Source organism: Oncorhynchus nerka, linkage group LG7, assembly GCF_034236695.1.
Source record: "Oncorhynchus nerka isolate Pitt River linkage group LG7, Oner_Uvic_2.0, whole genome shotgun sequence".
NCBI classification, from domain to species: Eukaryota; Metazoa; Chordata; class Actinopteri; order Salmoniformes; family Salmonidae; genus Oncorhynchus; species Oncorhynchus nerka.
In genome coordinates this window covers 67,162,216-67,185,720 of record NC_088402.1, presented here as the reverse complement: position 1 = coordinate 67,185,720, position 23,505 = coordinate 67,162,216, and the positions used below count along the sequence as shown (strand labels likewise).

Below are 23,505 nucleotides of genomic sequence, written 5' to 3'. Positions count from 1 at the left end.
ATTAAAAATGCAAAGGGGATGTCTGGTCCTCGTACAGACTATATTACAGCAAGGGAGTGATGTCACTAAACCCAATGCACCCCAGCTGGAGAAATACGAGCCCAAATCCAATCAAATCTAGAACTCCCCTCCTTTGCTGACAATGTGAATACATGGTACTTAGACTAGCCACCTTATGTACAGTGTGAGTTAACCCCTATCTAAAATGGCTTGGCGGATGGCCAGCATTGTTTGAGCGCTGCAGTGTTTGGGGTTGTGCTGAATCCCTTTTGGCTGTGCCAGTGGCAGCAGCTGCTAGAACACAATGCTGATGGTTTGCATTAACCGACCTAGCTAACAGAAGGAACACATTTTTTAAAACAGACCTGTGTATGACAATTGAGAGGCGAGGAGTGATTGTGCCTATTTGAAGCTAGGGAAGATGATTAGGTAGCCTAATAGTGTAAGGATCATTAATGATTTAATGTCTCATTCAAAACTAGGTCTCTCCCTTATTTTGGTCTCCCCTTCTCTTCCGGTCACGTCTTTTTTGCATCATTTCTCCTGCACCACTCATGAATCAAGAAAAATCACACCCTTCCTCACAGTCTTACCTGACAGTACAGCGAGGATGATGACGAGCCCGGACCCCCCTCTCCTCTCTCCTGCGTGGTGGTCGTGGTGCTGGTGGTGGCGGGGGTGAGCGTGGCGTTGGCCAGCTGCGGGCGGCTGAGTGCGACGTGCATGGCCGTGTCCCCATCCTCGTCCTCCACATTGACGTCCGCGCCCTCGACCACTAGCAGCTGCACCAGGTCCCCGTGACCCTGCGTCACCGCCAGTTGCAGCGGCGTCTGGTTGCGGTTGTTGCGGATGTTGACGTCACAGCGGCCCTGTGAGAGGGTGGGTGAGGGGTGAGAGAAAGTTAGTTGGGATCTACGTTTTGAAGCTTAAAAAGGTACAACTGCATTGAATATAACCTTGTTGGCCATCTTTGGGTGTTGGTTATCATTTTTCCTTTTTTGGAAGACTCTAGGTACCAATGTTACATTGCAAGCATTTGCTTTTTACGTAGCTGTCCTGTGACTGCTTGGTATCTGTAACTATTTTGCTGTGCTGTTGTGTCCATATTGTGTTGTACCTCACTGATTGACCTGATTTTAAACAAATGTGGGCACTGAAACTGATTTCTATCCACTGTTGTTTCAAAAAAAGTATTTTATTTTGTTTTGTTCTAGTACTTGCAATGTTATACTTTGGAATTTCTGTCCCAGTTCTGAAGAATGCTGTTTGGAAAGTTTCTTGGAAACTTCAATTTAAGCCAACAAGTCCTTGAAGGTGTTACATGGAAACAACCCTTCTAGCTGCTCCACAACCAACTATGTAATAACTGTTAACAGCCACCAGGGGGAGGTCTCCTTCATAATGCTGAGGAGCAGAGAGCGAAGGGGATATACATACAGTTGCAGTTGGAAGTTTAAAAAAAGCACAAATTCCCTGTCTTAGGTCAGTTAGGAGCACAACTTTATTTTAAGAATGTGAAATGTCAGAATAATATTAGAGAATGATTTATTTCAGCTTTTATTTCTCTCATCCCATTCCCAGTGGGTCAGAAGTTTACATACACTCAAATAATATCTAGTAGCATTGCCTTTAAAACATTTTAACTTCGGGTCAAATGTTTCAGGTAGCCTTCCACAAGCTTCCCACAATAAGTTGGGTGAATTTTGGCCCATTCCTCAAGGCAGAGATGGTGTAAGTAACTGAGTCAGGTTTGTAGGCCTCCTTGCTCGCACATGCTTTTTTAGTTCTGCCCACAAATGTTCTATAGGATTGAGGTCAGGGCTTTGTGATGGCCACTCCAATACCTCGACTTTGTTGTCCTTAAGTCATTTTGCCACAACCTTGGAAGTATGCTTGGGGCCAATGTCCATTTGGAAGACAAATTTACGACCGAGCTTTAACTTCCTGACTGATGTCTTGAGATGTTGCTTCAATATATCCACATACATTTTCCTCCCTCATGATGCCATCAATTTTGTGAAGTGCACCAGTCCCTCCTGCAGCAAAGCACCTGCACAACATGATGCTGCCACCCCAGTGCTTCACAGTTGGTAGGTGTTCTTCAGCTTGCAAGCCTCCCCCTTTTTCCTCAAACATAATGATTGTCATTATGATGGTCATCACTATTTTTGTTTCATCAGACCAGAGGACATTTCTCCAAAAAGTACGATCTTTGTCCCCATGTGCAGTTACAAACCGTAGTCTGGCTTTTTTTATGACGATTTTGGAGCAGTGGCTTCTTCCTTGCTGAGCGGCCATTCAGGTTATGTTGATATAGGACTTGTTTTACTGTGGATATAGATACTTTGTTCCTGTTTCCTACAGCATCTTCACAAGGTCCTTTGCTGTTGTTCTGGGATTCACTTGCACTTTTCACACCAAAGTACATTCATCTCTAGGACACAGAATGCGTCTCCTTCCTGAGCAGTATGACAGCTGCGTGGTCCAATGGTGTTTATACTTGCGTACTATTGTTTGTACAGATGAACTTGGTACTTTCAGGCGTTTGGAAATTGCTCCCAAGGATGAACCAAACTTGTGGAGGTCTATCATTTTCTTCTGAGGTCTTGGCTGATTTCTTTTGATTTTCACATGTCAAGCAAAGAGGCACTGAGTTTGAAGGTAGGCCTTGAAATACATCCACAGGTACACTGCCAATTGGCTCAAATGATGTCAATTAGCCTATCAGAAGCTTCTAAAGCCATGACATCATTTTCTGGAATTTCCCAAGCTGTTTAAAGGCACAGTCAACTTAGTGTATGTAAACTTCTGACCCATTGGAATTGTGATACTGTGAATTATAAGTGAAATCATCGGTCTATAAACAATTGTTGGAAAAATTACTTAAGTCCTAACTGACTTGCCAAAACTACAGTTTGGCAACAAGAAATTTGTGGAGTGGTTGAAAAACGAGTTTCAATGACTACAACCTAAGTGTATGTAAACGTCAGACTTCAACTGTATATAGCTAGATAGACACACATCAAAAAAATAAAACGTCCTCTCACTGTCAACTGCGTTTATTTTCAGCAAACTTAACGTGTAAATATTTGTATAAACATAAGATTCAACAACTGAGACAAACTGATCAAGTTCCACAGGCGTGTGACTAACTGAAATGAAATAATGTGTCTCTGAACAAAGGGGGGTTGGTCAAAATCAAGTTTCAGTCAGTATCTGGTGTGGCCACCATCTGCATTAAGTACTGCAGTGCATCTCCTCCTCGTGTACTACACCATATTTGCCAGTTTTTGCTATGAGATGTTACCCCACTCTTCCACCTAGGCACCTGCAAGTTCCCGGACATTTCTGGGCCTAGCCCTCACCCTCCGATCCAACAGGTCCCAGACATGCTCAATTGGATTGAAATCCTGGCTCTTCGCTGGCCAATGCGGAACACTGACATTCCTGTCTTGCAGGAAATCACGCACAGAACGAGCAGTATGGCTGGTGGCATTGTCATGCTGTTGGGTCAGGATGAGCCTGCAGGAAGGGTACCACATGAGGGAGGAGGATGTCTTCCCTGTAACGCACAGCGTTGAGATCGCCTGCATTGACAACAAGCTCAGTCCGATGATGCTGTGACACACCGCCCCAGACCATGACGGACCCTCCACCTCCAAATCGATCCTGCTCCCGAGGTCTCGGTGTAACGCTCATTCCTTCAACGATAAACAAGAATGCGACCATCACCCCTGGTGAGACAACACCGCGACTCGTCAGTGAAGAGCACTTTTTGCCAGTCCTGTCTGGTCCAGCAACGGTGGGTTTGTGCCCATAGGCAACATTGTTGCCGGTGATGTCTGGTGAGGACCTGCCTTACAACAGGCCTACAAACCCTCAGTCCAGCCTCTCTCAGCCTATTGCGGACAGTCTGAGCACTGATGGAGGGATTGTGCATTCCTGGTGTAACTCGGGCAGTTGTTGCCATCCTGTACTTGTCCCGCAAGTGCGATGTTCGGATGTAGCGATCCTGTGCTGTCCGTCCTGTCTCCCCGTAGTGCTGTCTTAGGCGTCTCAGTACGGGCAATGCAATTTATTGGCCTGGCCACATCTGCAGTCCTCATGCCTCCTTGCAGCATGCCTAAGGCACGTTCACGCAGATGAGCAAGGAACCTGGGAATCTTTCTTTTGGTGTTTTTCAGAGTCAGTAGAAAGGCCTCTTCAGTGTCCTAAGTTTTCATAACTGTGACCTTAATTGCCTACCGTCTGTAAGCAGTTAGTGTCTTAACGACCGTTCCACAGGTGCATGTTCATTAACTGTTTATGGATCATTGAACAAGCATGGGAAACAGTATTAAAGCCCTTTACAATGAAGATCTGTAAAGTTATTTGGATTTTTACGAATTATCTTTGAAAGACAGGGTCCTGAAAAAGGTGTTAGAGGGTGAGAGAAACTCATTTTTCCCACACCGTTCCTTACCTCTTTTACAAGGATCTCGGCCACGTCTCGGTGGTTGTTGAGGGAGGCCAGGTGCAGAGCCGAGAAGCCGTCTTCCTTCTTGACATCCACCAGCTGACGCGCCCGAGCCAAGATCTTCTCCGTGGCCCTGTGGAAACAAATGGCCTCGGGGTTCAGATTGAGCATATAGTGCACTACTCATATGGACATGTTTTGTGCCTTGGGGACAGAAGAGTGCTTTATGGATTATAAATCACTGTTAACACACAACCATGGAAAACCTGGAATCAGAGAGAAGGTTTGTATGACAAATGTATCTGCGTCACAAATCGGTAGCTTAACGGGCATTTGGATGATGGCATAAAGACGGCTGTTTCAGGAGCTAAAACTAACCCATCATTAGAAGGAAAGGAAACAACACAGCCAGTGAGCCCCAACTAGGGGCAGGGATTTCCATTAGGCAGTGCTAAGCGTTTTACTGAGAGCAGTGGCTCTAAACAGCATTGACCTCCAGCTCTCGGCTGAACTTGCATAATGGATTGGCGTTGCTCTTTCCTAACACCCCCCCCCCCCCCCCCCCCCCCAATATACCATCTCTTCTCTCTCTCTCTTAGCTACTCCACCATTCCCACACTCAGTTAAATCTTCCTCAAGCACTCATCATAATTCACTCTAATCCATGCCACATATTGGCCAACAAAATTGTTTTCTATAACCAGTTCCACAGACTTCGGCCAATCTCCATAGTGTGGTGGAGAGACATTGAACTCGGGCTTTGAGAATAGGACAGAAGGATTGATTAATCCTGCTCTGTTATTCATTCGCTGGGTTTCGATATTGCAGTCCGTTGGGGGTCCGGCTGGCTGTAAAGCAGGGCTGTCCGTGTAAATCCTCTGCGCCGGCTGCTTTATGGCGTGTGAAATTAGCCCTACACAGTATCATACAGTTCTCAGGCCACGGCAGACAGTGTTCACGCAGACATGTAGGCAGACATACACAAAAACAGACACGAACCAGACTCTTTCCCATTAGTCAGAGTTGTTTTCCCCTTGTAATCTACATTTTTATAATCTGCTGGTTCTAATGTCATTTTAAAGTGGGATTGCCTATTTGCATCTCCAAGTTACTGTTAAATAATTTGAAAGCTAATGAGGCATTTATAAAATTATATTCTTCAAAAATGAATAGTTATACTGTATATCCTTAATTGACTGGGTAGCTGTTAAGTACAAGTAATTACAGTAAAAGCAGGGTCAAAGAAAGCAGTCTATTTCTGCTGCGGAGTCAAATAAGGGGGGTTTAATGCAGCATTATTTATAATGGCAACAAAGTAAGAGTGCAGTCCTTATTAACACATTGCTCATCCATTTCAGTACTGTACACGAGAAGCAGAGGTGGCTGGGGGGGAAACAACCAGCGGATTGGCATGGTTATATATGGTAATTCTTCACCTCAGGGCAGCCAGCTTTGCTAAGAGCAGCTCACCACTCACTGTGGCTCTTAGAGCAAACTACAGGTAAATTCCAAAATAAAGGAAACATCAACATAATGTGTCTTAATAGGACGTTGGGACACCACAAGCCAGAACAGCTTCAGTGTACCTTGGAATAGATTCTACAAGTGTTTGGAACTCTATTGAAGGGATGCAAAACCATTCTTCCACGAGAAATTACATCATTTGGTGTTTTGTTGATGGTGGTGGACAACGCTGTCCAAGGTGCCAATTCAGAATCTCCCATACGTGTTCAATTAGGTTGAGATCTGGTGACAGACGGCCATGACATATGGTTTACATCTTTTTCATGCTCATCAAATCATTCAATGACCACTCGTGCCCTGTGGATGGGGGTATTGTCATCCTATGGGGGTATGGTAGCCAAAAGAATAGCCTGCCCAGCATTTTTATACATGACCCTAAGCATGGGATGTTAATTGCTTGATTAACTCAGGAACCGCATCTGTGTGGAAGCACCTGCTTGCAATATACTTTGTATCCCTCATTTACTCAAGTGTCCATTATTTTGGCAGTTACCTGTACATACTTTACTACTGGTGGGGGGACAGAGGTCATTTGTACCTGCATGTGACTCACTTGGGAGGAGGGGGAAGTGGGGTGGAGGGTGAATAGGGAGGTTGTCACAGCTGCCTCCCTCAAGACTGCATCTCTCAGACCCCCTCTGCCCCTCCCCACTTCACAAGCTCATAATTCCGCCCCCTTACCCTGCAGCCCCGGGAAAGTGTCTCTGATTGGATTTTAGCCCAGTCACTGTCATCTCCCCTCAGTTTAGATCTCTGCATAATTTCCATAGCCCCTGCATGTTCATGAATATTCACAGATCTCCTGATCTACGAGGCATTACTGTCGTAATGTGAGCTCATACATCATGACACCAACGCAAATGGTAATGACTTCGCTAGAGAGAAAACATATATTTTTAGTTTCTGAATGAATGTCTCAATTGTGGACTCATTGGGGAATATAAACATCGCTCTTCAGTGAAAACGATTTGGGGAGGTGGAAAGATAAATGCATTTTTCAGTGTATTTATGTGCTGAATAGTTATGTGAAGTAGTTGGAGGGACAGAGTGAGTCAGACGTTTAATGTTGTTGTGGTAGGACAGTGTGTGAGGGTTAAGGCTTAGCTGGGGTGTGTACGGCCAGACGGACTTGCCTTTGGCTGGGAGCTCGGGAGGAGCACAGAAAGCCCAGGTCAACAGAGAAAGGGACAGAGGAAGATTGGAGGGAGAGAAATAGGGAGAGAGAGCGAGGGAAAAATAGAGAATTAGAAGAGAGGGAAACAGAAGAAGATAGTTGTGAGGAAGAGAAAAGAGAGGAGGCTCTCTCTCATGGGCTGCCTGCCTCTCTCTTTGCCTTCCCAGGATCATTTTAGAACTATGACCCTCTCTTCCCATTTCCTCAGGTAAACTAAATAAATACCTTCACTAAAATAAACAAACACAGATTTATATCAACAAAACCACCGGAGAGGAGAGGCAGAAGAATGGAAGAACGCAAAACCCCTTTAGGGATGCTACTTTGTGGACAAATAAACACAAAACAACTAAACATGGGGCGGCAGGGTAGGTTAGAGCGTTGGACTAGTAACCGGAAGGTTGCAAGTTCAAGCCCCCGAGCTGACAAGGTACAAATCTGTCGTTCTGTCCCTGAACAGGCAGTTAACCCACTGTTCCTAGGCCGTCATTGAAAATAAGAATTTGTTCTTAACTGATCTTGCCTAGTAAAATAAATAAAAAAACAATGAAAGAAACACACATGGGCATTTTTCTGCATGCATATAGTATCTTAGACCATACTCTAATATATGTATGTATGTATGTATGTATGTATGCATGAGTAAAAAGAGCTCCAGTATACTGTAATTCTCAATGTTCTTTCCATTTGCAGCAGCAGCTGATGTCAGACCAAATGAATGCTCGAGAGAAGATGCTGAACTCAAGCACTGCACATGACACTTTCCAGAACAGATTGGCCATTTCTTTTTTGATTCTGTGTTGGAGCCTTCCTGAATGACTGTTTTCCCTTTCTTCGTGCAGAGTCAACATTCTCCCCATACAGGGAGATGCTTTTCACTGAGGGCGGGACCTTCAAACTTCTACAGATGCACCATTGAGAGCATCCTGTCGGGCTGTATCACCGCCTGGTACGCCAATTGCACCTTCCGCAACCGCAGGGCTCTCCAGAGGGTGGTCCAGTCAGTTAAATACATCACCGGGAGCACACTGCCTGTCTTCCAGGACATCTACAGCATCCGGTGTGTATCACAGGAAGGCCAAGAAAATAATCAAGGCCCTTAAGGTTCCGTTTTAGGACCACTATTGTTTTCACTATACATTTGACCTCTTGGTGATGTCATGTATAACATAGGATACATAAGACCCCTGAACAGGTAATCAAATGGCTACCCGGATTATTTGCATTGTGTGCCCCCCCAGCCCCTCTTTTTCACTGGTGCTACTCTCTGTATCATATATGCACAGTCACTTTAACTATATATTCATGTACATACTACCTCAATTGGCCCGACCAACCAGTGCTCCCACACATTGGCTAACCTGGCTATCTGTATTGTGCCCCGCCACCCACCACCCGCCAACCCCTCTTTACGCTACTGCTACTCTCTGTTGATCATATATGCAGTCACTTTAACCATAGCTACATGTACATACTACCTCAATCAGCCTGACTAACCGGTATCTGTATGTAGCCTCGCTACTGTATATAGCCTCGCTACTGTTTTTCACTGTCTTTTTACTGTTGTTTTTATTTCTTTACTTACCTATTGTTCACGTTATACCTTTTTTGTACTATTGGTTAGAGCATGTAAGTAAGCATTTCACTGTACACCTGTTGTATTCGGCGCACGTGACAAATGCAATTTTATTTGGAAACATAATGTTAACTTTCACTGCTATGTGGATGACACACAGCTGTACATTTCGATGAAACGTGGTGAAGCCCCAAATTGCCCTCCCTGGAAGCCTGTGTGTTTCAGACATAAGGAAGTGGATGGCTGCACATTTTCTACTTTTAAACTCGGACAAAACAGAGATGCTTGTTCTAGGTCCCAAGAAAAAAAGAAGAGATATTTTGTTGAATCTGACATTGAATCTTGGTTGTACAGTCGTCTCAAATAAAACTGAAGGACCTCGGCGTTACTCTGGACCCTGATCTCTTTTGACGAACATATCAAGACCGTTTCAAGGACAGCTTTCTTCCATCTACGTAAGATTGCAAAAATGAGAAACTCTGACCACAAATTATGCAGAAAAATGTATCCATGCTTTTGTCAATTCTAGGATAGATTATTGCAATGCCATACTTTCCAGCTAAAGCACTAAATAAACTTCAGTGCTAAACACGGCTGCTAGAATCTTGACAAGAACCAAAAAATGTGATCATATTACTCCAGTGCTAGCCACTCTACACTGGCTTCCCATCAAGGCAAGGGCTGATTTCAAGGTTTTACTGCTAACCTACAAAGCATTACATGGGCTTGCTCCTATCTTTCTGATTTGGTCCTGCCGTACATACCTACACGTACGCGACGGTCACAAGACGCAGGCCTCCTTACTGTCCCTAGAATTTCTAAGCAAACAGCTGGAGGCAGGGCTTTCTCCTATAGGGCTCAATTTTTATGGAATGGTCTGCCTACCCATGTGAGAGACGCAGACTCGGTCTCAACCTTTAAGTCTTTATTGAATACTCATCTCTTCAGTATGTCCTATGATTGACTGTAGTCTGGCCCAGGAGTGTGAAGGTGAACGGAAAGGCTCTGGAGCAATGAACCGCCCTTGCCGTCTCTGCCTGGCTAGTTCCCCTCTCTCCACTGGGATTCTCTGCCTCTAACCCTATTACGGGGGCTAAGTCACTGGCTTACTGGTGCTCTTCCATGCCGTCCCTAGGAGGGGTGCGTGATCTTCCTGTCTGGGTTGGCGCCCCACCCTTGGGTTGTGCCGTGGCGGAGATCTTTGTGAGCTATACTCGGCCTTGTCTCAGGATGGTAAGTTGGTGGTTGAAGAAATCCCTCTAGTGTTGTGGGTGCTGAGCTTTGGTCTCTCTCCCTCTCGCCCCTAGGACCATGCCTCAGGACTACCTGGCCATGCTGCTGCTCCAGTTTCAACTGTTCTGCCTGTGGCTATCGAACCCTGACCTGCTGTTTCCAACCTTCTAGAGATAGCAGGAGCGGTAGCGATACACTCAATGATCGGCTATGAAAAGCCAACTGACATTTACTCCCGAGGTGCTGATCTGTTGCACCCTCGACAACCGCTGTGATTATTATTTTTTGACCCTGCTGGTCATCTATGAACATTTGAACATCTTGGCAATGTTCTGTTATAATCTTCACCCGGCACAGCCAGAATAGGACTGGCCACCCCTCATAGCCTGGTTCCACTCTAGGATTCTTCCTAGGTTCTGGCCTTTCTAGGGAGTTTTTCCTAGCCACCGTGCTTCAACACCTGCATTATTTGGGGTTTTAGGCTGGGTTTCTATACAGCACTTTGTGACATCAGCTGATGTAAGAAGGGCTTTATAAATACATTTGATTGTATTGAATCCATTTTCAATTTAAGCTTTAACAACAAAATGTGGAACAAGGGGCATGAATACCTTATGAAGGCACTGTATATAACGTATTCTAGTCATTGAACACTGGTCACTTGAATAATGTTTACATACTGTTCTATACACTTTATACACTGAGTATACCAAACATTAAGAACACCTTCCTAATATTGAGTTGCACCCCCCAGGAAATTGTTGAGGGCGAAAAACCCAGCAGTGTTGCAGTTCTTGACAAAAAACAGTGCACCTGGCACCTATTACCATACCCCATTCAAAGGCACTTAAATATTTTGTCCTGCACATTCACCCTCTGAATGGCACACATACACAATCCATGTCTCAATGGGCTCTTGGCTTAAAAATCCTCCTTTAACCTCTTCTCCCATTAATCTACACTGATTGAAGTGGATTTAACAAGGGACATCAATAAGGGATCATAGCATTCACCTGGATTCACCTAGTCAGTCTATGTAATGGAAAGAGCAAGCATTTTTAAAGTTATGTATAATCAGTGTATGTATATACTGTATTCTAGTCATGGCTCATCCTATATAATTATTGCTGTACACAACTGTTCTATTCATATATTGTCCATACGGTCTTTACACACCATTATATGTATATACACTCAGTGGCCAGTTTATCAGTTTATTATTTATTATTATTATTATTATTATTTATTTATTTTCTCTCCAAAACTCTTGAACGTGCCGTCCTTGGCCAGCTCTCCCGCTATCTCTCTCAGAATGACCTTCTTGATCCAAATCAGTCAGGTTTCAAGACTAGTCATTCAACTGAGACTGCTCTTCTCTGTATCACGGAGGCCCTCCGCACTGCTAAAGCTAACTCTCTCTCCTCTGCTCTCATCCTTCTAGACCTATCGGCTGCCTTCGATACTGTGAACCATCAGATCCTCCTCTCCACCCTCTCCGAGTTGGGCATCTCCGGCGCGGCCCACGCTTGGATTGCGTCCTACCTGACAGGTCGCTCCTACCAGGTGGCGTGGCGAGAATCTGTCTCCTCACCACGCGCTCTCACCACTGGCGTCCCCCAGGGCTCTGTTCTAGGCCCTCTCCTATTCTCGCTGTACACCAAGTCACTTGGCTCTGTCATAACCTCACATGGTCTCTCCTATCATTGCTATGCAGACGACACACAATTAATCTTCTCCTTTCCCCCTTCTGATGACCAGGTGGCGAATCGCATCTCTGCATGTCTGGCAGACATATCAGTGTGGATGACGGATCACCACCTCAAGCTGAACCTCGGCAAGACGGAGCTGCTCTTCCTCCCGGGGAAGGACTGCCCATTCCATGATCTCGCCATCACGGTTGACAACTCCATTGTGTCCTCCTCCCAGAGCGCTAAGAACCTTGGCGTGATCCTGGACAACACCCTGTCGTTCTCAACTAACATCAAGGCGGTGGCCCGTTCTTGTAGGTTCATGCTCTACAACATCCGCAGAGTACGACCCTGCCTCACACAGGAAGCGGCGCAGGTCCTAATCCAGGCACTTGTCATCTCCCGTCTGGATTACTGCAACTCGCTGTTGGCTGGGCTCCCTGCCTGTGCCATTAAACCCCTACAACTCATCCAGAACGCCGCTGCCCGTCTGGTGTTCAACCTTCCCAAGTTCTCTCACGTCACCCCGCTCCTCCGCTCTCTCCACTGGCTTCCAGTTGAAGCTCGCATCCGCTACAAGACCATGGTGCTTGCCTACGGAGCTGTGAGGGGAACGGCACCTCAGTACCTCCAGGCTCTGATCAGGCCCTACACCCAAACAAGGGCACTGCGTTCATCCACCTCTGGCCTGCTCGCCTCCCTACCACTGAGGAAGTACAGTTCCCGCGCAGCCCAGTCAAAACTGTTCGCTGCTCTGGCCCCCCAATGGTGGAACAAACTCCCTCACGACGCCAGGACAGCGGAGTCAATCACCACCTTCCGGAGACACCTGAAACCCCACCTCTTTCAGGAATACCTAGGATAGGATAAAGTAATCCTTCTCACCCCCCCCTTAAAAGATTTAGATGCACTATTGTAAAGTGGCTGTTCCACTGGATGTCTTAAGGTGAACGCACCAATTTGTAAGTCGCTCTGGATAAGAGCGTCTGCTAAATGACTTAAATGTAAAAATGTAAAAAATGTAAATTAGGTACACAAAAATGGTTCTCTTGTACAGACAATGAGTCACGTGGCCATGGATTGCTATATAAAGCAGGCAGACAGGCATCGAGTCATTCAGTTACTGGTCGACTGAATGTTAGAATTTGTATTTTATTTCACCTTTTTTAACCAGGTAAGCTAGTTGAGAAAAAGTTCTCATTTACAACTTGTGATCTGGCCAAGATAAAGCAAAGCAGTGAGACACAAACAACACATGGAGTTACACATGGAATAAAAAACAGTCAATAACACAATAGAAAAAAAGAATCTATATACAGTGTGTGCAAATGGCGTGAGTTAAGGCAATAAATAGGCCATAGTAGCGAAGTAATTACAGTTTAGCAAATTAACACTGGAGAGATAGATGTGCAGATGATGGTGTGTAAGTAGTGATACTGGTGTGCAAAAGAACAGAAAAGTAAATAAAAACAATATGGGGATGAGGTAGATGGGCGGGCTATTTACAGATGGGCTATATACACCTGCAGCGATCGGTTAGCTGCTCAGATAGCTGATGCTTAAAGTTAGAGGGGGAAATATAAGTCTCGGCCTCTCGGGTGGTGCAGTGGTTAAGGGTGCTGTACTGCAGCGCCAGCTGTGCCACCAGAGATCCTGGGTTCCCACCCAGGCTCTGTCGTAACCGGGAGGTCTGTGAGGCGACGCACAATTGGCCTAGCGTCATCCGGGTTAGGGAGGGCTTGGCCGGTAGGGATATCCTTGTCTCATCGCACACCAGCGACTCCTGTGGCGGACCGGGCGCAGTGCACGCTAACCAAGATTGCCAGGTGCAAAGTGTTTCCTCAGACACATTGGTGCGGCTGGCTTCCGGGTTGGATGCGCGCTGTGTTGGTTGGGTTGTGTATCGGAGGACACATGACTGTCAACCCTAGTCTCTCCCGAGCCCATACGGGAGTTGTAGTGATGAGACAAGATAGTAGCTACTAAAAGCAATTGGATACCACGAAATTGGGGAGAAAAAGGGTTACAAAAAATATATTAAAAAAAGAATAATAATAAGTTTCCAGCTTCAGCGATTTTTGCAATTCGTTCCAGTCATTGGCAGCAGAGAACTGAAAGGAAAGGCGGGCAAAGAGGTGCTACGGGTGGGTGTTGTTATCGTGACCAGTGAGCTGAGATAAGGCGGAGCTTTACCTAGATGACCTGGTGCCAGTGGGTCTGGCAACGACGAGAGCATACAGGTCGCAGTGGTGGGTGGTATAAGGGGCTTTGGTGACAAAACAGATGGCACTGTGATAGACTGCATCGAGTTTGGTGAGTAGAGTTTGAGGTTATTTTGTAAATGACATAGCCGAAGTCGAGGATCGGTAGGATAGTCAGTTTTACGAGGGTATGTTTGGCAGCATGAGTGAAGGAGGCTTTGTTGCGAAATAGGACGACGATTCTAGATTTAATTTTGGATTGGAGATGTTTAATATGACTCTGGAAGGAGAGTTTACAGTCTAGCCAGACACCTAGGTATTTGTAGTTGTCCACATATTCTAAGTCAGAACCGTCCAGAGTAGTGATGCTAGTCGGGCAGGGGCGGGTGCAGGCAGCGAACGGTTGAAAAGCATGCATTTAGTTTTACTTGTGTTTAAGAGCAGTTGTAGGCCACGGAAGGAGTGTTGTATAGCATTGAAGCTCATTTGGAGATTAGTTAACACAGTGTCCAAAAAAGGGCCAGATGTATACAGAATGGTGCCGTCTGCGTAGAGGTGGATCAGGGAATCCCCCGCAGCAAGAGCGACATCGTTGATATATACAGAAAAGAGTCAGCCTGAGAATTGAACCCTGTGGCACCCCCATAGAGACTGCCAGAGGTCCGGACAACAGGCCTTCCGATTTGACACACTGAGCTCTATCTGATAAGTAGTTGGTGAACCAAGCGAGGAAGTCATTTGAGAAACCAAGGCTGTTGAGTCTGCCGATAAGGATATGGTGATTGACAGAGTCGAAAGCCATGGCCAGGTCGATGAGACGGCTGCACTGTCTTTTATCGATGGCGGTTATGATATCGTTTAGTACTCGAGTACCTGGCTGAGATGCACCCGTGACCAGCTCGAAAAACGGAATGCACAGCGGAGAAGGTACAGTGGGATTCGAAATGGTCAGTGATCTGTTTATTAACTTGGCTTTCGAAGACTTTAGAAAGGCAGGGCAGGATGGATAGTCTATAACAGTTTGGGTCTAGAGTGTCACCCCCTTTGAAGTGGGGGATGACCGCGGCAGCTTTCCAATCTTTAGGTATCTCGGACAATACGAAAGAGAGGTTGAACAGACTGGTAATAGGGGTTGCAACAATGGCGGCGGATAACTTTAGAAAGAGAGGGTCCAGATTGTCTAGCCCAGCTGATTTGTACGTGTCCAGGTTTTGTAGCTCTTTCAGAACATCTGAAGTGAAAGCTGCACCTTCTGTCTAGTATGTCCTTACTCAATGCAACGCCACTACTCTGTTTGAGCACAAACTACTTGTTCCTCATCATCCTCATAAACTGGATGGACAAAGAATATTTTAGGGTGTAGCCTAGCCATGTCTCTCCCTAACTTCTTTGACCAGTGTTTTGGCTTACTTCCTCGCATACTGCTTGAAATTCACAGCACTAGCTTAGTGTATGTGCAGCCAGGGTCCGTACAGTGAGCAAGTTCTCCGCTTTCTCTCCGTTTATCGTACTGGTGTGTGATTCAGGTGTGTGTGTTGCTTGTGTGGTTGTCAATTCACTGGCTGAGCTTGTTTTTGGGAGGCGGGGTTGTGGGTTGCATTGTGCTTCTAACCCTAACGGTTCTCTCGCTATCACCCAAAAGCACTTGAAATTTAGGGCCAGGCTTCCTTATGGTCCTACTTTTTTATCACGGGTGCTGTGCTCAGATCAAGCGAGCTACTGTCAAGAGGCGCATCTCGTTGAACTCGGCACATCCTAGGGATTATGGTAATGCCATTGCAGGCTCTGTGTGTCTTTAAGCCCTGCACTGTGTCACTCCATCCTTGCTGTGTGTGTGTGTGTGTGTGTGTGTGTGAGAAAGTTTTTTTCTTTGACATCTGTTGGGAGAAATGACTGATTTACAGTTCATGAGGGTTGCCTAATCACACATATGACGTTTTGGAAACATCTGACCTTTTAAACCCTTCGAAACAGCCCCTATGACCCCAATTTAAGGCACTTCCAGTTGACACAGGAAGATGAAAGTGAATACATATCATCCTTGGGGTAGGCTCTTACAGAATATTGAGTTAAGTCTTTACATTAAGAACTGCCTGATTTACAGAGGGTTGGATGAGTGTGTGTGATTTCAGAAAATCACAGAAATCTCGCAGAGCTCCGAAACCCACCTTAACGGATTTGTCTGAACACGCCGCAACTGGATCTGTAACTTTTTTGAAGAAAAAAAAACATTTGAGCATCACCAATTGTACATTGTATGATTTCTCTTAAATTACGATAGATAAATGGCTGGTTCTTTTTTTCCTGACACCGTAGGTTCATGTACTTTGACATGAAGCGGTCAAATTAGCGCTCTATTTTTGACCTTTAATCCCAGAAACATGGCCTCGACACCATTTTCTGTTTCTGAGCTAACAGCCCATTAGTCCAAACCTATGCTCACCAAGTTTTGTCTTCCATTTAAGAGAAATGACCATGTCGTGATTGGTGATGTTTTGTAAATTTTCAATAAGATTCCATTCGCACTATGTGGTGGAATTTACCGGGACACTGAAAAAATTACCAAAATTTGCACATTTTATAAAATGGAAACCGAATGTGCGAGAGACTTCGTTCGATGACTTCCCGGAAGATCTGGCCCCGGTGCACGGCCCGAATTTTAGAAACATTCGCGAACGTATAGTAAGGGACCATACATTTGCAATATGGAGTTTCTCATCGATCATACAGCAAATGCCAAACTTTCTGAAAGGTCACCAGATCATTGCTCTAACATACATCTTCACCAAATGTATGCAAACTACTGTTCCCAAAGATTAGAAAATTCCAAAAGCTATCCCTTCTATACATTTGGGGGTGCAAGATCTTTTACAAATTATCACCCAATATCTATCTGTACTACCATATATTCCTAACCAACATTGTATTCTGTATAGTTAAAACTACTCTACAGATACAGCGGGGCAAAAAAGTATTTAGTCAGCCACCAATTGTGCAAGTTCTCCCACTTGAAAATTATTACAGGCCTCTGATCTTTTTTTATCAGAGGTACACTTCAACTATGACAGACAAAATGAGAAGAAAGAAAATCCAGAAAATCACATTGTAGGATTTCAACTGTGGGAGCAATTATTAGGAAATGGAAGACATACAAGACCACTGATAATCTCCCTCGATCTGGGGCTCTACGCAAGGTCTCACACCGTGGGGTCAAAATGATCACAAGAACGGTGAGCAAAAATCCCAGAACCACACGGGGAGGACCTAGTGCATGACCTGCAGAGAGCTGTGACCAAAGTAACAAAGCCTACCATCAGTAACACACTACGCCGCCAGGGACTCAAATCCTGCAGTGCCAGACGTGTCCCCCTGCTTAAGCCAGTACATGTCCAGGCCCGTCTGAAGTTTGCTAGAGAGCATTTGGATGATCCAGAAGAAGATTGGGAGAATGTCATATGGTCAGATGAAACCAAAATAGAACTTTTTGGTAAAAACTCAACTCGTCGTGTTTGGAGGACAATGAATGCTGAGTTGCATCCAAAGAACACCATACCTACTGTGAAGCATGGGGGTAGAAACATCATGCTTTGGGGCTGTTTTTCTGCAAAGGGACCAGGACGACTGATCCGTGTAAAGGAAAGAATGAATGGGGCCATGTATCGTGAGAGTTTGAGTGAAAACCTCCTTCCATCAGCAAGGGCATTGAAGATGAAACGTGGCTGGGTCTTTCAGCATGACAATGATCCCAAACACACCACCCAGGCAACGAAGGTGTGGCTTCGTAAGAAGCATTTCAAGGTCCTGGAGTGGCCTAGCCAGTCTCCAGATCTCAACCCCATAGAAAATCTTTGGAGGGAGTTGAAAGTCTGTGTTGCCCGGCAACAGCCCCAAAACATCACTGCTCTAGAGGAGATCTGCATGGAGGAATGGGCCAAAATACCAGCAACAGTGTGTGAAAACCTTGTGAAGACTTACAGAAAATGTTTGACCTCTGTCATTGCCAACAAAGGGTATATAACAAAGTATTGAGATAAACTTTTGTTATTGACCAAATACTTATTTTCCACCATAATTTGCAAATAAATTCATTAAAAATGTGATTCGGGATTTTTTTCCCTCATTTTGTCTGTCATAGTTGAAGTGTACCTATGATGAAAATTACAGGCCTCTCGCATCTTTTTAAGTGGGAGAACTTACACAATTGGTGGCTGACTAAATACTTTTTTGCCCAACTGTATATATACACTGCTCAAAAAAATAAAGGGAACACTTAAACAACACAATGTAACTCCAAGTCAATCACACTTCTGTGAAATCAAACTGTCCACTTAGGAAATCAAACTGTCCACTTAGGAAGCAACACTGATTGACAATAAATTTCACATGCTGTTGTGCAAATGGAATAGACAACAGCTGGAAATTATAGGCAATTAGCAAGACACCCCTAATAAAGGAGTGGTTTTGCAGGCAGGGACCACAGACCACTTCTCAGTTCCTATGCTTCCTGGCTGATGTTTTGGTCACTTTTGAATGCTGGCGGTGCTTTCACTCTAGTGGTAGCATGAGACGGAGTCTACAACCCACACAAGTGGCTCAGGTAGTGCAGCTCATCCAGGATGGCACATCAATGCGTGCTGTGGCAAGAAGGTTTGCTGTGTCTGTCAGCGTAGTGTCCAGAGCATGGAGGCGCTACCAGGAGACAGGCCAGTACATCAGGAGACGTGGAGGAGGCCGTAGGAGGGCAACAACCCAGCAGCAGGACCGCTACCTCCACCTTTGTGCAAGGAGGAGCAGGAGGAGCACTGCCAGAGCCCTGCAAAATGACCTCCAGCAGGCCACAAATGTGCATGTGTCTGCTCAAACGGTCAGAAACAGACTCCATGAGGGTGGAATGGGGGCCCGACGTCCACAGGTGGGGGTTGTGCTTACAGCCCAACACCGTGCAGGACGTTTGGCATTTTCCAGAGAACACCAAGATTGGCAAATTCGCCACTGGCGCCCTGTGCTCTTCACAGATGAAAGCAGGTTCACACTGAGCACATGTGACAGACGTGACAGAGTCTGGAGAGATCGTTCTGCTGCCTGCAACATCCTCCAGCATGACCGGTTTGGCTGTGGGTCAGTCATGGTGTGGGGTGGCATTTCTTTGGGGGGCCGCACAGCCCTCCATGTGCCCGCCAGAGGTAGCCTGACTGCCATTAGGTACCGAGATGAGATCCTCAGACCCCTTGTGAGACCATATGCTGGTGTGGTTGGCCCTGGGTTCCTCCTAATGCAAGACAATGCTAGACCTCATGTGGCTGGAGTGTGTCAGCAGTTCCTGCAAGAGGAAGCCATTGATGCTATGGACTGGCCCGCCCGTTCCCCAGACCTGAATCCAATTGAGCACATCTGGGACATCATGTCTCGCTCCATCCACCAACGCCACGTTGCACCACAGACTGTCCAGGAGTTGGCGGATGCTTTAGTCCAGGTCTGGGAGAAGATCCCTCAGGAGACCATCCGCCACCTCATCAGGAGCATGCCCAGGCGTTGTAGGGAGGTCATACAGGCACGTGGAGGCCACACACACTACTGAGCGTCATTTTGACTTGTTTTAAGGACATTACATCAAAGTTGGATCAGTCTGTAGTGTGGTTTTCCACTTTAATTTTGAGTGTGACTCCAAATCCAGACCTCCATGGGTTGATAAATTTGATTTCCATTGATAATTTTTGTGTGATTTTGTTGTCAGCACATTCAACTATGTAAAGAAAAAAGTATTTAATAAGAATATTTCATTTATTCAGATCTAGGATGTGTTATTTTAGTGTTCCCTTTATTTTTTTGAGCAGTATATATATACACACACACACACACACACACAAGTTCTCTACATGCACAGTGAAGCTCAGCTGATCATCAACCCACACACCCAAATATTTGTAAACTTTAACTTGCTCTATAGAATCTCCAGCCAATGTAGCAATGACATGATTTGTAACATGCCTGGCATTTGAAAATACAATGCATTTTGTTTTACCCAAATTTAAAATTGGCTTTAAATCATACATATTCTGTTGTATGATGTTAAATGCTCTTTGGGCATTTTCAAAAGCTAAAGATAAACTACTACCACTTGAATAAAGAACAGTATCATCTGCATAAAAATGAACATCTGCTGTTTCAATAAGATCCCCAATGTTGTTGATATACAAAATGTATATCAAACCTGATTGCATTCCATTTAAGATGTTGTTTTCTTGGAAGGTGACCTTTAGCTCCCTACTAACTAAGGACTCCAGTACCTTTGACAATACAGACAATTTTGATATGGGTCAATAGTTGTCAAGTAGCGAAGGATCTCCACCTTTCACGAGAGGCAGTACCAAAAGCAGTTTTCCACAATACACAGAGGGAAACTTAATTTGTCTTATTCTCTGTAATAATGGTATATAAATATTGATGCATTTTATTTTGTAAAGTGGTTTCTTGCATAAAACAACATTTTCATTCACCTCCTTGTCTGAAGGACAAGTGGATAAACATGTTAATGCCAAGCCCTGCATGTTGTTTTGAAAAGTGTCATGGAATGTAGACCTACATTGAACACCACACATTGGCCGCTAGTGTAGACTGAACGATAGAACATCTATTCCCATGTTTAAATGTTATGGGATTCATTTTCTCCATTGTTTTTGATGGTAGGCCACTCTGGTAGGCCTACATTATGATCAAATAGCCACAGTAGTCTACTTGACCTGTTAAAACTTAAAATCGGGTACAGCCTCAGTGTTTACAGTAAACGTGCGCCGGAAGTTGCACAGAATTTTCACAATGTTCAAGTTTGCGTTGAGCAGATGTAAAATTTGCACAGCAATGAAAAAAACATTGGTAGTGAGTACGGCCCAGTACATCACTGGTAGCTACTACCTATATATGTATAACTTTGAGCTGGATTGTCTGTCTTTGCAATTTTCGTTTGCATATTCAGCTAGCAGGCTCCATGGAAATGTGTGTACTAAGCCGGTAAGACCGTAAATCCTAGTAAGACTGTATGACATTTCATTATTATTATTTACTACTACTTTACTCACTTTTCTCCCCAATTCCGTGATATCTAATTAATAGTTACGATCGTCTCATCGCTGCAACTCTCATACAGACTCTAGAGAGGTGAATGTCGAGAGCCATGCGTCCTCCGAAACACAACCCTGCCAAGCTGCACTGCCTCTTGACACACTGCTCTCTTAACCCGGAAGCTAGCCGCACCAATGTGTCGGAGGAAACACTGTCCAACTGACGACCGTGGTCAGCTTGCAGGCGCCCAAAAGCCACAAGGAATTGCTAGAGCACGACGAGACAAGGAAGTCCCGGCCGGCCAAACCCTCCCCTAACCCGGACGACGCTGGGCCAATTGCGTGCTGCCCCATGGGTCTCCCGGTCACGGCCGGGTATGGATTGAACCAGAGGCTGTAGTGATGCCTCACCAATGCGATGCAATGCCTTAGACAGGTACTCCACTCGGAAGCTCTACAATATAAAAATCTGGTTACCGCCCAACCCTAGTAGTGAAGTACTCACAGCTTGTTTCCTTTGAGGGCTGCATGGTATAGTGTAGTGTGTATGGGGTAGTGTGTAGTGTACAGTAGTAGTGTAGGACTCACAGCTTGTTGCCTTTGAGGGCTGCGTGGTGCAGGAGGTTGAAGCCGCGGTGGTTCTGCTGGGTGAAGTCTATGTTGGGCACCACAACCAGGATCTCAATGATGTTCCGGAAGTCTTTGGCGATGGCGTCGTGCAGCGGTGTGTCTCCGTACGAGTCCTTGTAGGAGAGGAGGAGAAAGAAGTTAGCCAGGTAATAAATGATCTGTGGTCCTTTTATAGTTGTAGCCCCTAATAGAGAGGGTTAGCATTTGGGTAGGGAGAGCTGATCCTTGAGACCTTGAGGCCTTCTATTTGATCATAGTTCTACAGCAACGTTTTTATATCATGAATGAACTACAGTGTTGGGCGGTATCCAGATTTTCATACCGTTTCTATACCACACCGGGGAATAAGTTATTACCGGATGTGCACACATGGTGCTCTATTTTTCTTTGGGGGGGTGGCACAAAACGATTTAGGCAACAGGGATCCAGGAAGGGATTGAATGTCTCTAGTCTGAGTACAGGTCTTTTTAGCCAACATTCCACTCCATGTCATTGCCAAAGAGACTGGCCTTTCGGCAATCTCAACATTCAATATGCAGATGGATTTGCGGGAGTTGCTCATGGGTTGTTGGAAATAAATATATTTTCCATGACAACATGTGGTGCCTTGAATAGAATTAGAAACAAACATTTAACTGTTATCTAAAGGGGGTGAAAGGGACGTGTCTGTCAGCCCTGCCTTAAAAGACCAACATTTGTTAAAGAATGGTTAAAGGGGTCTGAACACTTTCCGAAGGCACAGTGCATTCGGAAAGTATTCAGACCTTGACTTTCACATTTTGTTAGGTTACAGCCTTATTCTAAAATTGTTTCAATCGTTTTTTCCACCTCAATCTACACACAACAGCCCATAATGACAAAGCAAAAACAGGTTTTTAGAAATGTTGGAATTTATTTTAAAAATTACAAAACTGAAATATCACATGTACATACAGTTGAAGTCGGAAGTTTACATACACCTTAGCCAAATACATTTAAACTCAGTTTCACAATTCCTGACATTTAATCCTAGTAAGAATTCCCTGTCTTAGGTCAGTTAGTATCACCAATTTATTTTAAGAACGTGAAATGTCAGTATAATAGTAGAGAGTATGATTTATTTAATTTTATATTTATTTCATCACATTCCCAGTGGGTCAGAAGTTTAAATACACTCAATTAGTATTTGGAAGCATGGCCTTTAAATTGGGTCAAATGTTTCAGGTAGCCTTCCACAAGCTTCCCACAATAAGTTGGCTGAATTTTGGCCCATGCTCGCACACGCCTTTTCAGTTCTGCCTACAAAATGTCTATTTTCTATTTTGCCACAACTTTGGAAGTATGCTTGGGGTCATTGTCCATTTGGAAGAACAATTTGTGATCAAGCTTTAACTTCCCGACTGATGTTTTGAGATGTTTCTTCAATATATCCACATAATTTTCCTCCCTCATGATGCCATCAATTTAGTGAAGTGCACCAGTCTCTCATGCAGCAAAGCACCCCCACAACATGATGCTGCCACCCCCGTGCTTCAAGGTTGGGATGGTGTTCTTTGGCTTGCAAGCATCCCCCTTTTTCCTCCAAACATAACGATGGTCATTATGGCCAAACAGTCCTATTTTTGTTTCATCAGACCAAAGGACATTTCTCCCTATGTGCAGTTGCAAACCGTAGTTTTGGAGCAGTGACTTCTTCCTTGCTGAGTGGCCTTTCAGGTTATGTCGATATCGAGCTCGTTTTACTGTGGATATAGACACTTTTGTACCTGTTTCCTCCAGCATCTTCACAAGGTCCTTTGCTGTTGTTCTGGTATTGATTTGCACCTTTCGCACCAAAGTACGTTCATCTCTAGGGGACAGAATGAGTCTCCTTCCTGAGCAGTGTGAAGGCTGCGTGGTCCCATGGTGTTTATACTTGCGTACTATTGTTTGTACAGATGAACGTGGTACCTTCAGGCATTTGGAAATTGCTCCAAAGGATGAACC

The 23,505-nt window shown here is 44.9% G+C and overlaps 1 protein-coding gene across 4 annotated transcripts in view; it reads right to left on the bottom strand.

Moving 5' to 3' along the window:
• Positions 1-23,505, bottom strand: part of LOC115132246 (E3 ubiquitin-protein ligase MIB2-like) — an 84,883-nt gene that overhangs the window by 5,784 nt on the left and 55,594 nt on the right. For all 4 annotated transcript variants that reach the window (XM_065020765.1, XM_065020766.1, XM_029664683.1 and 1 more), the window contains 3 exons: positions 21,499-21,653; positions 4,463-4,589; positions 594-869 (listed from right to left, as the gene is read on the bottom strand). In XM_065020765.1, the coding sequence (XP_064876837.1) occupies positions 594-869; positions 4,463-4,589; positions 21,499-21,653 (558 nt within the window). The remainder of the gene's footprint in view (positions 1-593; positions 870-4,462; positions 4,590-21,498; positions 21,654-23,505) is intronic.